This window comes from Lytechinus pictus, chromosome 4, assembly GCF_037042905.1.
Source record: "Lytechinus pictus isolate F3 Inbred chromosome 4, Lp3.0, whole genome shotgun sequence".
NCBI lineage: Eukaryota > Metazoa > Echinodermata > Echinoidea > Temnopleuroida > Toxopneustidae > Lytechinus > Lytechinus pictus.
The window spans coordinates 2,039,349-2,052,045 of NC_087248.1; the positions used below are offsets into that span (position 1 = coordinate 2,039,349).

The window sequence follows — 12,697 nt, forward strand, 5'->3', positions numbered from 1 at the left end:
CCCAGAAGAACCTTGAGCAAACAAATACTGTATATCAAAACAAAAACTAATCATTGCATCAGTTTGCTAATGCCACTTGTTCAAAATATTATTTGATTAGCCCAGAATACTGAGGCAAATGGCCTATCTACATACATTTCATTATAAATAGTTCTCTTTACTCTTTGCACGCTAAATTAATTTTGGGGGAATAATAATGACAATTGTTTCCATGCTATTTTATTTGTATCAATATTTCCATTTTGAACCATTGATACTGATGATTATTATATATATGTTGTCCAAGAATGTTTGCCATTTATTAGCGTGTCTAATATGAAGTTAGGGGAGAAAACTAATTATCATGATTGTTGAATTCAATTGTACGAATGTTCAAAATTGCAACATCAGCGTGCAAAGGGTTAAAGTTCCACTGCAAAATCACAATGTAATCCAAAATTATACACAATCGGGGAATTCCTGAGCTTTTCAAACAACAATTATTGAGGTCTATCACACACATTCTTGAAATCATCTGCAAGAAGATTGTTGAGATAGATTTGATGACATTTTTGTTTAAAATGAAAAAGTAGGTTTGAGATCATGGTAAATCTCACAAGGAGACCAATCTAGGCCCTTTAATAGTTGTGAAGTACCATCATCAAACATATATGCCTATGTCCTCGAGATATATTATTATGCCATTATTTGGAGTAATTGTTGTGATGCTTTGTCAACTGATTTGACCTAAATCATTTAGGCAAACAGTCACAGTAAAAAAACTACAAAATTGAATCCAATTGGACTTACAGTACATGCTGATTAAAAGTTTAATAGGACAGTGTACACTCCACATAGGTGAAGACACTGGCGAATCCAGGGGGGGGGGGCATAGCCGGCCCGTGCCCCCCTTTTGAGAGGCTCAATTAAAATTTGTAATGTAAAAATGCTGTTAAAACAGAAGTGTGCCCCCCCCCCCCTTTCGAAAGTGAAAACCTTTTTTTTTAATTGCTTGTCAAATTTTTCCTTGGCCGGGAAAATGTGCCCCCCTTTCAAAAAATCCTTGATCCACCCCTGGGTGAAGATCTATGACTGTGATGGCATTCCATGGTTTAGATTGAATTGATTAATTGCAACATAACTCTTTGTAAGACAGGGTCCAGAATAATTCATTCATTCAAGTAGGTCAGCAAGAATTTATCAAAAGGCCTGAAGATCACCCAGCTCCCATAGTTGAGTTTAATTAGCTTGATTACAACTCTGTATTTGAAACTTTATAATGTATCTTAATGATGGTCTAAAATTTATCTTCCAGGACCTGAATACAGACTTAGCCTAAAAGAAAATGACATCCCTGATACGATGAGAGCTATTGCCATTATCAAGGTGATTCTTAAGTTTCAAAACACTGGAAATATAGGCCTACCATCACTGAAGTGACTTATATTCCTTCTAATTGTTATCATGTGTTCCTATAAGCAATACATTTATATTTCATGTCCGAGGAAAATACAATGCACAAAATAATCTAAAGATAATGAAACACTGTGCAGCATGCAGTTAAAAACTTTTTAGCAAAGAAAATCTTTCAAAACTATGGTTCATAATGAAGTAAATATGATGGTTGTTTAAAATAGTTCTTCATATCCTGATAAAGAAAGCTTAAAATCTGTAAAGGTAGCTTGAATTACTCGTGATTTAATAACTGTATAAATTCAGGTGGTACAGTGTTCAAATATATAATGAACCTCTCACACATGATTTCTTATGCTGAAAATCAGGCTGACAAAAATATCTAGCAGGCATATTTACATTTTTCAAGATGTTTTTAAATTCTGAATTCATGAACAATCATGGGGGAGGGTTCCATTGCTGCCCTGCCCTTGTACCAATCAGTATGTTGCAATGAGGTTCACTGTATAATGAAAGTAAAGTATCTAACAGATTACTTTCAGCATACGAAGGGCAGATCTGACGGTCAAGACTATCATTCCGATGGAACCGATGTAGCCATAAGAACCACGATACCTCTTCTTAGGATCTGAAAAGAGCAAATCAAGCAATAAGAAAATGGTAATTCTTGATAATAATCTTTTAAAGTTTGTTTGTGGATATGTAAGCCTCTGGTGGCATATTATCATATTTTGCAGATACTTTTAGGCTTGTGGAAATTAATTGGCAATAAGACAGCCATTATCATTATTTTCAAAATAGAAACTCAGTATTACAAAGTACAACTAATTCTGCATGATCTTCTCTACGGCAAATTATATCCTCAGTCAAATGTTTTCACAATCAATCCTGACCGCTTTGAAGAGGAAGTTCACTGATTTAAAGGCAAAAGGTCTAGTGGGGCCCCAAGACCTTTAACTTGGCCACACTCATCTCTTTTTTGAACCATCAAACTCACATTATAGCAACAATCTTGCTACCCCATTTTTGAGAGAAAGTAAAGAGCTGGGACTATGAATATTTCCTTGTTATATCAGAATTATTGAATATTTTTTAATAGTTTCATACAAGTTTCCACTGACATGACTGAATCCTTAATTCTTTCCCATGCATTTGATTTGATGTTTGGTTTCACATAGACCTACCTCCTGAGTAGTAGCCAAAGGCATAGCTAAACCTGCTCAAGACCCATAGACCACCGAGACCAGCAGCTGCTCTCTGTCAAAATGAAACATGTTTTAATTTCTTTATTGTACTGAAACAGCTTAAAAGTTCCTTATCGTATGACGTAGTTTAGGCCTACAGTCTAACATTGTCAATATGGAAGGTTCCTACATTTGCAATTCCAATTCAATTTCAATTTCAATTCAATCCAATCTTATTTGACCAACGCATTAAAAATACATACAAATTGATACACATTCATAAAAATACAGTATTTACATAGGTACAATGTTGCTTGACAGGAAACAGACGCTTATAAACCGCTGAGCTTACAATATATCGTTAAAAAATATTATTTAAGTATCTAAGTAATACAATACAAAACAAATGACAAACAAGGGGGAGGGGGGCAAGATTGAGATGAATGAAACAAATTAAAGAAAATAAACTCATTACATATGATGAAAATCCATATTTTATTGTCCGAAATAGACATGAAATGAAATACTCCGAAAATTTGCTTTGCCCAATTGATCGTGGGCCCGGCAGCTGCTGTGCTGCGCCAGATCTACGAGGCTTTATCCCTTTAATCGTTGAACGCCAAACAGGGTAGCAGCAACTCCCATCTTTTAACGTCTTTTGGTCTGAGGCGGCCAGGGTTTGAACCCCGACCTCTTGGTTGTGAGACGGACGCTTTACCAACTGAGCCAACACACCGGTTTTTTTTTTTTTTTTTTTAAATGATGAAAATCCATATTTTATCGTCCGAAATAGACATACATTAGCAAGAATAATTTCTCTTAATCTTTTCTTCAAAACATTAAGTGATTGAACCTCCTTTAGTGTAAATGGGAGGGAATTTAATGACTGAAATAAAAGGACTTGGTCTAACTTGGTCTAACTTGAATAATTAATTAATTCATATATCTGCAATTGTACTTATTCTATTATATTTGAAATAACGTATACGGCATTTTGTATGTGTATGCAATCCCACGGTATCGTAAGTCTATTCATTCTGTGTATGTGCATATGTATTTGTAATTTTGTAAGCCCGATGTGAAAGGAATGCACTTAAACTTAAATTTCAAGCACTCTGTGAAAATGATAAGATACTTTAAGATTAACAAGTTTACAAATCCATTGATCAAAATACTTCATGATAATGATAATAATATCAAAAATAATAAGAAGAATTTGGTCTTATATAGCACTTTACATGAAATTCATATCAAAGCGCTTTACAGTGTAGAACATATGAAATATACTTTTACATCTTTTACCATATAACAATATCTAATTAGTTATCACATGTGAACATGGTGAAGGTATGCCTAAAAATTACTGTAAAATTAGAACAAAATCTAAATGGCAAAACCCTCTTGGGTTCATTTCAAAACAAAACAAAATAATCAAAACTTACTGGATGTTCAAGCCCAGAGAAAAACAGCAGCATCAAGAATTGAGGATAATTTTCCAATCTACAAAAAATGACACAAAAATAGTTCTAGCAAGCATTTATTCATTAATACACTTATATAAAAAAGCAACCAAAAAATCATATTTAAGTAAAGATTTTGAAAGTAAGGTTAAAATACCAAAATATGAAAAATGGAAAAATCAAAAAGAGCTTACATTGGTAATACTAGAAAGTGGCATAATTATCAGCTTGTTGATTTTGGTTGCTCATCAGGAAGAGAATTTATAACATCACGCTTTTTTCAAAGTCTTGAATTGTAAAAAAAATGGTCAAAACATTATGTATTAAGTTTATTTCCACATGGTTTATCAATTTTCAGAATCTCTTACTTGGAGTATTTCAAAACCAGTGACGGATCCAAGTAGGGGCCCATCCGGCCCATGCCTCCCCCCACCACCTTGAGAGGCATAACTATTTTTTGAGGAATATGTTGTGCATACAGACCTGAGGGCCTTTTTTGCTTGTCAAATTTTTCTTGACATAAATCACAAAAAAATGCTCCCAGGGCTTTTGAGAATCCTGGATCTGCCCATTTAAAACATACCAATCTCAGAACTGATCTACTTACGTATTTTGATGAGCTCGCTGGACGCAGTTAAATTCAGGAACAGAATCACTGTACATAGTGGGATACTGCAAAAAAAAAATATAGGCTATATAGCATGTCACAGTCCAAATTATCAAGAAATGAGAAAAGTATAACATGAGAAATAATGTGATATCTAATGGCCTTCTCAATAGGATTTCAATACTAAAAATAATTTTAGATATTTGAAAATATAAATAAATTTTTTAATTTTTAAAAATTTAATTTTGTAAAAAGACACCATACGTCAAAACTCAAAACTAATCCCCTCAATATTTCTTTTTTTGTAAGCTTGGTTTTGTTTTGTTTTTCAATACTAAAAAGGGTCACAATTCAGTATCGCGTATAAATGCATGCTCTTATCAATGCCGATGTCAATTCATGAGGTTGCAGGAAACTGATTTAGCGTTTAAATAAAGATTTAAAAAAAAGTTACATCCCTTAACATGCTTAATCTTGCTAAGCTTGAATCAACAATATTCTCTATGGAAAGAGTTTCACCCCTAACAAAAAAAGTAATGATTTCTGCTACGAGTTAAGCCTTTCACAACCCTCATCATCAGTGCCCAAACTCACCTCAACACCATACTTCTTGCGAGCCCTTCCAACTTGGATAGCCAGAAATGAAATCATGAAGGTACTAGCGGTTCCTACTAGCACCACATAACCATAATCCTTTGAGAGGGTTGAAAGCAAAGTCATGATGACAAAGGCTCAGGTCTATAATAAACAGAAATAATGATAATGATAAAAATGATCATTATAATAATGATAATGATAATGATGATGGTGATGAAAACAGAAACATAACAGCAACAATAATAACAATGACATCGAACATAATAACACAACTTTATAAGAGTGCACTCAATGGGAGTTACAACTAGGCCTAAATCCTTATCGGTGGTTATTGATCAGTCCTATTCTGGATTGAATTCAAATCCCCAAAACAAAAAAAACAAATTATCATGAACTAAATCTGATTTACGACAGACAAGGATGTCTGGCTCTGAATTTGAATAAAAGATGAAAGTGATATGAAAGGCTGTTTGTCTTCAGACCTATATCATTTTTTAATTCATCCAACATCCAGTTTCAAGAAAGAACTAGATGAAACTGAGACACCTGTCTACTCCTGAAATACAAGCTATGCCCTGTTGCATAGTAGAAGTTATCATCCAATAGTAACTTGCATAGAATCCTCGATTTTGAGTGGCTGTTGATCACTGTTACCATGGTAGTTACCATTGGATGGGAAAGTTACCATAGTAACTTTTAGCTTTATGCAACAGGAGCTAGGACATGATCTACCCATCCTAATAGTAGGCAAGGGACATAATTTCTATCTATAACAGAGACTAAGCCTGAATTCAGAAGCATCCACAGTATAACAAATATTAAAGCCAAAATGCCTTTTCATGCAGTACACACAAATAAGTAGGCCCCTGTAGGCTACACCTAAGGGACTGTCAGTGCATGGACTCATGATGATCATGGAGCTAACCATATTTATCAGTGTCAATTTTGCTCCTGAACTTGTCCTCATGCAAGGAAAATTTGAGCGATACAAAGCAAAATTATGATTACATGTAGTACCGTATAGCTTACAAATTTCAGTTTACACCAGAAAATGCAATGAGTGTTTTGTACCGCATTTCTCTCTCGTATAAGCATGATTTTCAAATAAATTGTCATTGCACCTTCGGTGGCCGAGTGCAATGGGCGTGGCTACAGGACACCCCTCGCTCCTAAATTACACATCGGATAGGGGTAATAAAATCTGAACGACTGCTATTATCTTGAACCCATAAACTAGACTTTGCTTTGGTCTAATTAGCTGTCTATGATACATCAACGGATCGACAGAAAATGATTTACAACTAGGTTCATTCTTTAAACGAGGAAAACAACAAAAATATTATTTATAAAGTTTTAAAGACATACCTTTTCTCGATTGTGTCAGCTGAATGCACTGGCTGGTCTGTACAGATATTCGGCTTGCCCGGTTTCAATAGATTATATCCGGTCGATATTTCCATTGACAATGCGTGTAAAGTACGATGTAATGACTAATGTTGTTTTCCGACCGGAGAGCGAGTATCCGAAGAAGTAGGTGAGTACCGGTACCGGTACTATATCTAGAGCTAGCTCTAGCTATGGTAATAAATAACTTATGACGCAACTGAGTTCAAAATGGCTGAAGTTGTGGAGCTTGTTCGTGAAATGACTGCTGAAGAAATGGGGCAATTTCGAGTTGAAATGGAGGATATGTTGCACGATAACGAAGAGCAGGAAATGGACATTGAAACCAGTGGGTATGATCGAACATCGGTTATGATTGATGGTCACGATACAACTTCAAGAGACACTGAGGAAGGCGATGGAGAATGTGACGATCGCGACCGGGTTGGCGCCGGTGGAGATTTCGCCGGTGATGGGTACATTCAGCATACAATATCCGCGGATCAAATCCAAATGCAGATCATGCCTGGCTATGCATTCATGCCTCGCGCTGAAAATATCGAAGGTGCTACTCTAACGCTTGAAACCAAAAACCCCCAAACTAAAAAGAAGGAAATAAAAAAGTTCCATTGTCACTTTGACTGTTGCGAAAAAAAATATAGTTCGGCAGACAATCTTCTTTCGCATCAGAAGTCTCACCCAGGCGACTACAGTGAGGTTTGTCATGATGGAGATTGTGAGAAGGGAATGGCAGAAACCAGCCTCACTAAACAGAACAAGAAGGAAAAGAGATTTGTTTGCGAATATCCGCAGTGTACTCGTTCATACAGTACTGCTGGTAATCTCAAGACCCACATCAAAACTCATACAGGGGACTATCATTTTGTATGTGAAGAGAAAGGATGTGGGAAAGCATTCCTCACATCTTACAGCAAGAAAATCCATGTTCGAGTTCATACGAAAGAGAAGCCATATTCATGTGACAAGCAAGGTTGTGAAAAGTCTTTCAACACTTTGTACAGGTGAGCTGAGCCTGAGAAAGAAGTCAAAATCGGGTCTAGACTCTAGATCCTATCCACTCTAGGCGACACCCCAATACTTACCCGTGCTAATAAACTGGGACTCCACTCACGCGCATTTGGGCCGCCCTAGCTTAGAACTAAGCTTTGTTTTACTAAAAAATAAATCTTGTAATGATTCAATAAATGTTACTTAATAAATTAGTACTGTTAAATCGGTACTCACCGGTTCTTTTCTTGAATTTTCTGGCAATTTCCCACGCTTCTGGCTTCAATTCTGCGGCTGTTCCTGTCGCGGTAGACAGCTACATATGCAACTTTATTTATAAATAGAGCGCCCCTTACGATAGTTGTTAAGAACGCGGCCAAATTGTTAGGTTTTTTGCACTGTGTCCAAGGCGTTTTTATTTTGTTTGATTTTTATTTTTTTATAAATATTTTGTTAAATAGCGATTTTTACGTCAAATATTAAATTCATATCACAAAATATTTTTAATTGTAGAAATATATATAATATCATGCAATTATTTATTCTATATATATTTTATAATAAAATTTATAATTGTTGCGGTCTTTAAAAAAGGATAGTCGATCGATCAGGTGATGACTACTCGTATCACGTGATCTGAAAATCAGCTTCGTACCGCTTTGATCGCACTCGACGGGACCGGACTGACTGCCAAGAAAAGATCGAAAAAGGACTCAAATGTAAGTTTCCCTTTATTTTATAACATTTAAAATATGAGTAGGATTATAGTTAATGGGTAATTTTTTAATAAATGCTAAACAAATGAGGACAAAGCTTGCATTTTTCGAGTAATAATCACTAATATCATAAAAATACTTGGGTGCAGGACATCTAACCTGTTTTTAACGCATTGTCGCCTATGAGGTCCATACATGTTAATGTTTGGACCTCATTGGTACTAGGAGTGATCCTATCCTGCAGAAAAATTTACCTTTGCCGTTTCTTGAAATTTTAGTTTGTTGATTTATTGTTTTAACTTTGCATTTCTTTTGTCTGTTATTTCAACATAATTTTAATTAATAGAAAATTTATTAGAAGCCAATCAAAACCCGATCTGTACAGGGACTCAATGGCCATATGTTATAATTAAGTTAACTCGGATAAACCAGGGAAGTCGGAGTTGCGTGACACCCAAAGTAAGTCACTGTTTTTTCATTTTAAGTTTATTTTTCCCGTTTTGGTGCATTTCAGGCCAAAATGGAACAGTAATCTTTATTTTAATGAAATAAAGACAAAATCGATGAGCCCCCTCGGGGGGATTTTGCATTGTTAATCCCCTAATGGCGGCTGCACGATCGCGAGCCGTCTGTACGAGGAGAAATAAAAAACATATTAAAAATGTTTTAAAACTCCTCGAAACAGACGGCTGCCAGCTGTCTAGATCTACCTCTGCAATAATGAATTAAAGAACTTAAGGAGTAATTGAGAACAAAAGTAAAAATGTTTAATTTTATTATTGTATTCATATTTATATCCCCATAATTATTATTCTGCAGTGGGATAATTTTAGATTATATTTAGCATGTTCTTTATGGAACCCCCAAAAAAATATCCTTTACACCCCCCTTAGATTTTAAGTTATATTCATTTACATGTACAGTACATGTATACAGTGTATTGTGTGCTTCTCCTTTTCAGTATTAAAACAGGATCCATACTTTGGGGGTTATTTGATGAAACCTCTTAATGTACAGTACCTCTGCAGAAATGGAGGAAGTTACCGTACATGTAGAACTCTTCAGAAGAATGGCCAGACATGATTCTGTTTTTTAATACACACGTGTCATGCAGTTAAAGACTATGGCCTGTATTCTGAAGTCAGGTTTAACTTAGACCATGGTCTAACTCTGTGCTAAAATTATGGGTAGCCAAAAATTCAAAAAATCTGTTTCTATCAATATTTCTTATGTTAAATATTTTGCTTTCATAATGAAGAAAAATACATCAAAATGCTATCATTCCCAGACAATTATGAGCAATGTAGTTGTCATATGAGTTAATACATTTAATGTGTACTACAGTACGTCCCCCAAAAAAACTATACACTTTTGGAATGGCTGCCAAATAAAATACATAGCATTTTGGGGAAAAACACTTACATGTACATATATGGAAGCCAATAAGGTCAACTTTCAAATGACACCAAAAAGTTGGAAAACTATTCATGCTTGAGCGAGCACTGCCCACTGAAACAAAGGGTATGAAAATTAGCCTTCTTATTAATGTCAGTTTTTGAGGGGCAAATCCTTTGGAACTTGCAAAGTTAAGGGCATTGTGATAAATTAATGATCAACCGCGACCAGTTTTGGTTGTTTAAGCAAATTTCATAAATTATTAAATCGAACTTCAATGCATGAGTGAACACAAATTACACTTTCTGTGCAGCATTTCAACTTTATCATGTGGATCTCAGCAATGTGTTCATGGGAATCTGGAGAATAGGGGGTGAGATAGGACTTAAGTGGGAGAAGTAGGTTGATGGAATAAGGGTCAACAGAACATTTAGCCCCTCCCTCTCTCCCGCCCTCCCCTCCTGTTGAGAGACTGATTGCTATTGTCATGTACGCATGAAGTCCAGAGCAGAATGTTGATTTAATGATAAATTCTGAATTGGGGCATAAACTTTTTCCTATCAATCATTCAATCAACAATTTATAAGTAAATCAACTCATTCAATGCGCAATGTGATCAATCAAACATTCAGTTTTTTCAATAAATTATTTCATAAAGTAAATCATTAAATTTCTTCTGACCATCAGCCACCGGTCACTTGACATGCAGTTAAGTTTTTAATATGCTACAATCCAGGAAGTGAGAGAGAGAGAGAAAGGGGGCCTGGGAAATGGAGGTGGAGGGGGGAGGGTACATATTGACTTTTAATTTGTAAAAAGAAGAGGAATGCTCTTTTAACCAAGTCTTACCATATCTCGCCCTCTTGCTTGTAACAGGTACCATCACATTACTCTGACTTATTACGAACACACTGCTGAGGTCCACAAAATGAATATGCTACACTAAAATTACAATTCCTGTTCACTCATGCATTAAATTTCAATTTTAATAGTTACTCATGAAATAAGCCTATTAAAGAAACCCTTAGCTTTGCAAGTTACAAAGGACTAACTACTCAAAAAATTGTAAGGCAAATTCCTGCCCAGTCTAGCCAAGCTTAGGGTGCGTTTATGCGCCACTTTTTTACCCTAGAATCATGATTCAAATCATGATTCTGCAGAATCACGATTGCGTTTAGTCAAAAGTGAAAATAAACGTCTTTCAAATCACAAACATGAAACACAGGAAAAGGGGCGTTTGGAAAGATGTTTCTGTAGAATCACGAACGAACAAGGTCGTATAAACGCAATCGTGATTTGAATCATGATTCTATGATGTCACTGTGTCAGGCTACTAGCTTACGGTTTGACTCTTGCCAAGCTCAAGGCGCTCTATATGCTCAGTGTATATGTACAGAATTATGTGCTATACATGCGTTTCTTGTAATGTTCAAGTTCTGTGTTGGTCATCACATCGTCCACTACTTTTCATTTTTGGTCATGTCTTCAACTTCAAGTTCTATTACTGGACAAGGATCTCAGTTGTTAAGTTAACAGTGTCAATATAAAATTGGATCTACGCTGAAATTCACTTCCGAATACCATTTTTGATAAACCGAAAAGATGGATAGAAGCATGGACCTTAATGATAGAACTTTAGAAGTAAACAAAATGAGGTATAATAGGCTGAATTCTGGAAGTAAAAGATTTTTCGAGAGCCGAAACATGTGCGAAAACTTTCTCTATTAAACTGCGCACTAGTGATGCGCACTGGATTGGCCCGAATCTGAGGAGAAACGGCATTGGAATGAAGGTCGTCTAAACGCTGATTCTGTGATATTGTGAATGTGATTCATGTTTGTGTTTTGAATCATGATTCAAATCATGATTCTGGCTTGAGGTCGCATAAATGCAGCCTAGTCTCTCAGGAGGAGAGATGGAGGGGGGTGCTAAATGTTCTGTTGACCTTTATCCCATCAATGTACTTCACCTACTTAAGTCCTATCTTACCCCCCTATTCTCCTGACTCTCAACACATTCCTGAGCTCCACAAGATAAAGTCAAAATGCTGCACTAAAAATTGCAATTTATGATCACTCATGCATTAAATTTCAATTTAATAACGCATGAAATTTTCTCAAACAACAAACTGATCACAACTCATCATTAATTCATCACAAAACCCTCAACTTTGCAAGTACCAAACAAAAAAAAACTGAAAGAAATTGGAAGGCTAATTCTGGCCCAGCCTAATTTTCATACCCTTTGTTTTAGTGGGCAGTGCTCGCTCAAGCATGAGTAGTATTCCAACTTTTTAGTGTCATTTGAAAGTTGACTTTATTGGCTTTCCATAAGTCTTTCCTTCGGCCCCCAAAGTGTTATATTTTTTTATTTGGCAGCCATTTCAAAAGTGTATAGTTTTTTGGGGACGCACTGTATAGGGATTATTTGTGCCCCAATTGGCTCTCCATAGTTAAACCACAACTTTAAACCAGGGTTTGATTTAAACCCCCAAGTTCAGAATACGGGCCTTAAAGTTCAAGTTCACCCCAGAAAAATATTGCTTTTGAATAAATAGAGAAAACTCAAACTAGCATATTACTCCCAGTGAAAATTTCAACAAAATCGGATGTTCATTGTAAAATAAGAAAGTTATGACATTTGAAAGTTTCACTTATTTTTCACAAAAAAGTGATATGCACAACTCAGTAAAATGCAAATGAGACAGTCGATGATGTCCCTTACTCACTATTTCTTTTCTATTAATTGTTTGCATTACCGGTATACAATATTTATTTTTTTAGATTTTACAATAATGACCAATCTGACTGAACCATATAGTATTAATTATTACCAATTCCACATATTCACTTGACAATGTCATATGAGGAGAAAAATAAGAGTATTTCATATTTTATATATAATAAAATACAAAAGAAATAGTGAGTGAATTGTGTCATCAGTCTCCTTCTTTGC

General features: G+C 35.4%; 2 protein-coding genes across 3 annotated transcripts in view; one reads left to right on the top strand and one right to left on the bottom strand.

Moving 5' to 3' along the window:
- Positions 1-7,028, bottom strand: LOC129258575 (glutathione S-transferase 3, mitochondrial-like). Of its 2 annotated transcripts, none has more exons than XM_054896824.2 (6): positions 6,606-7,028; positions 5,238-5,381; positions 4,644-4,708; positions 4,019-4,076; positions 2,577-2,649; positions 1-2,020 (listed from the first exon to the last, which is right to left on the bottom strand). In XM_054896824.2, the coding sequence occupies exons 2-6, from the start codon at positions 5,361-5,363 to the stop codon at positions 1,917-1,919; spliced, it is 426 nt and encodes a 141-aa protein (XP_054752799.2). In that variant the 5' UTR covers positions 5,364-5,381; positions 6,606-7,028; the 3' UTR covers positions 1-1,916. The 2 variants fall into 2 exon arrangements, with proteins under 2 accessions (XP_054752799.2, XP_063954133.1); XM_064098063.1 differs by lacking the exon at positions 6,606-7,028 and adding an exon at positions 6,270-6,410.
- LOC129259187 (metal regulatory transcription factor 1-like) overlaps positions 6,855-12,697 on the top strand; it is a 21,857-nt gene continuing 16,014 nt past the window's right edge. Inside the window, exon 1 of the mRNA XM_054897489.2 lies at positions 6,855-7,645. Within this exon, the coding sequence (XP_054753464.2) occupies positions 6,855-7,645 (791 nt within the window). The remainder of the gene's footprint in view (positions 7,646-12,697) is intronic.

What these genes read in the sequence shown, in the direction of transcription:
- LOC129258575 (XM_054896824.2), bottom strand. Translation starts at nt 5,363, where the DNA reads ATGACTTTGCTTTCAACCCTCTCAAAGGATTATGGTTATGTGGTGCTA. An exon ending in TCTCTGGGCTTGAACATCCA is followed by an intron (nt 2,650 to 4,018) that starts GTAAGTTTTGAT and finishes TCATTTTGACAG; the next exon opens with AGAGCAGCTGCTGGTCTCGG. An exon ending in CTTTGGCTACTACTCAGGAG is followed by an intron (nt 2,021 to 2,576) that starts GTAGGTCTATGT and finishes TGCTCTTTTCAG; the next exon opens with ATCCTAAGAAGAGGTATCGT.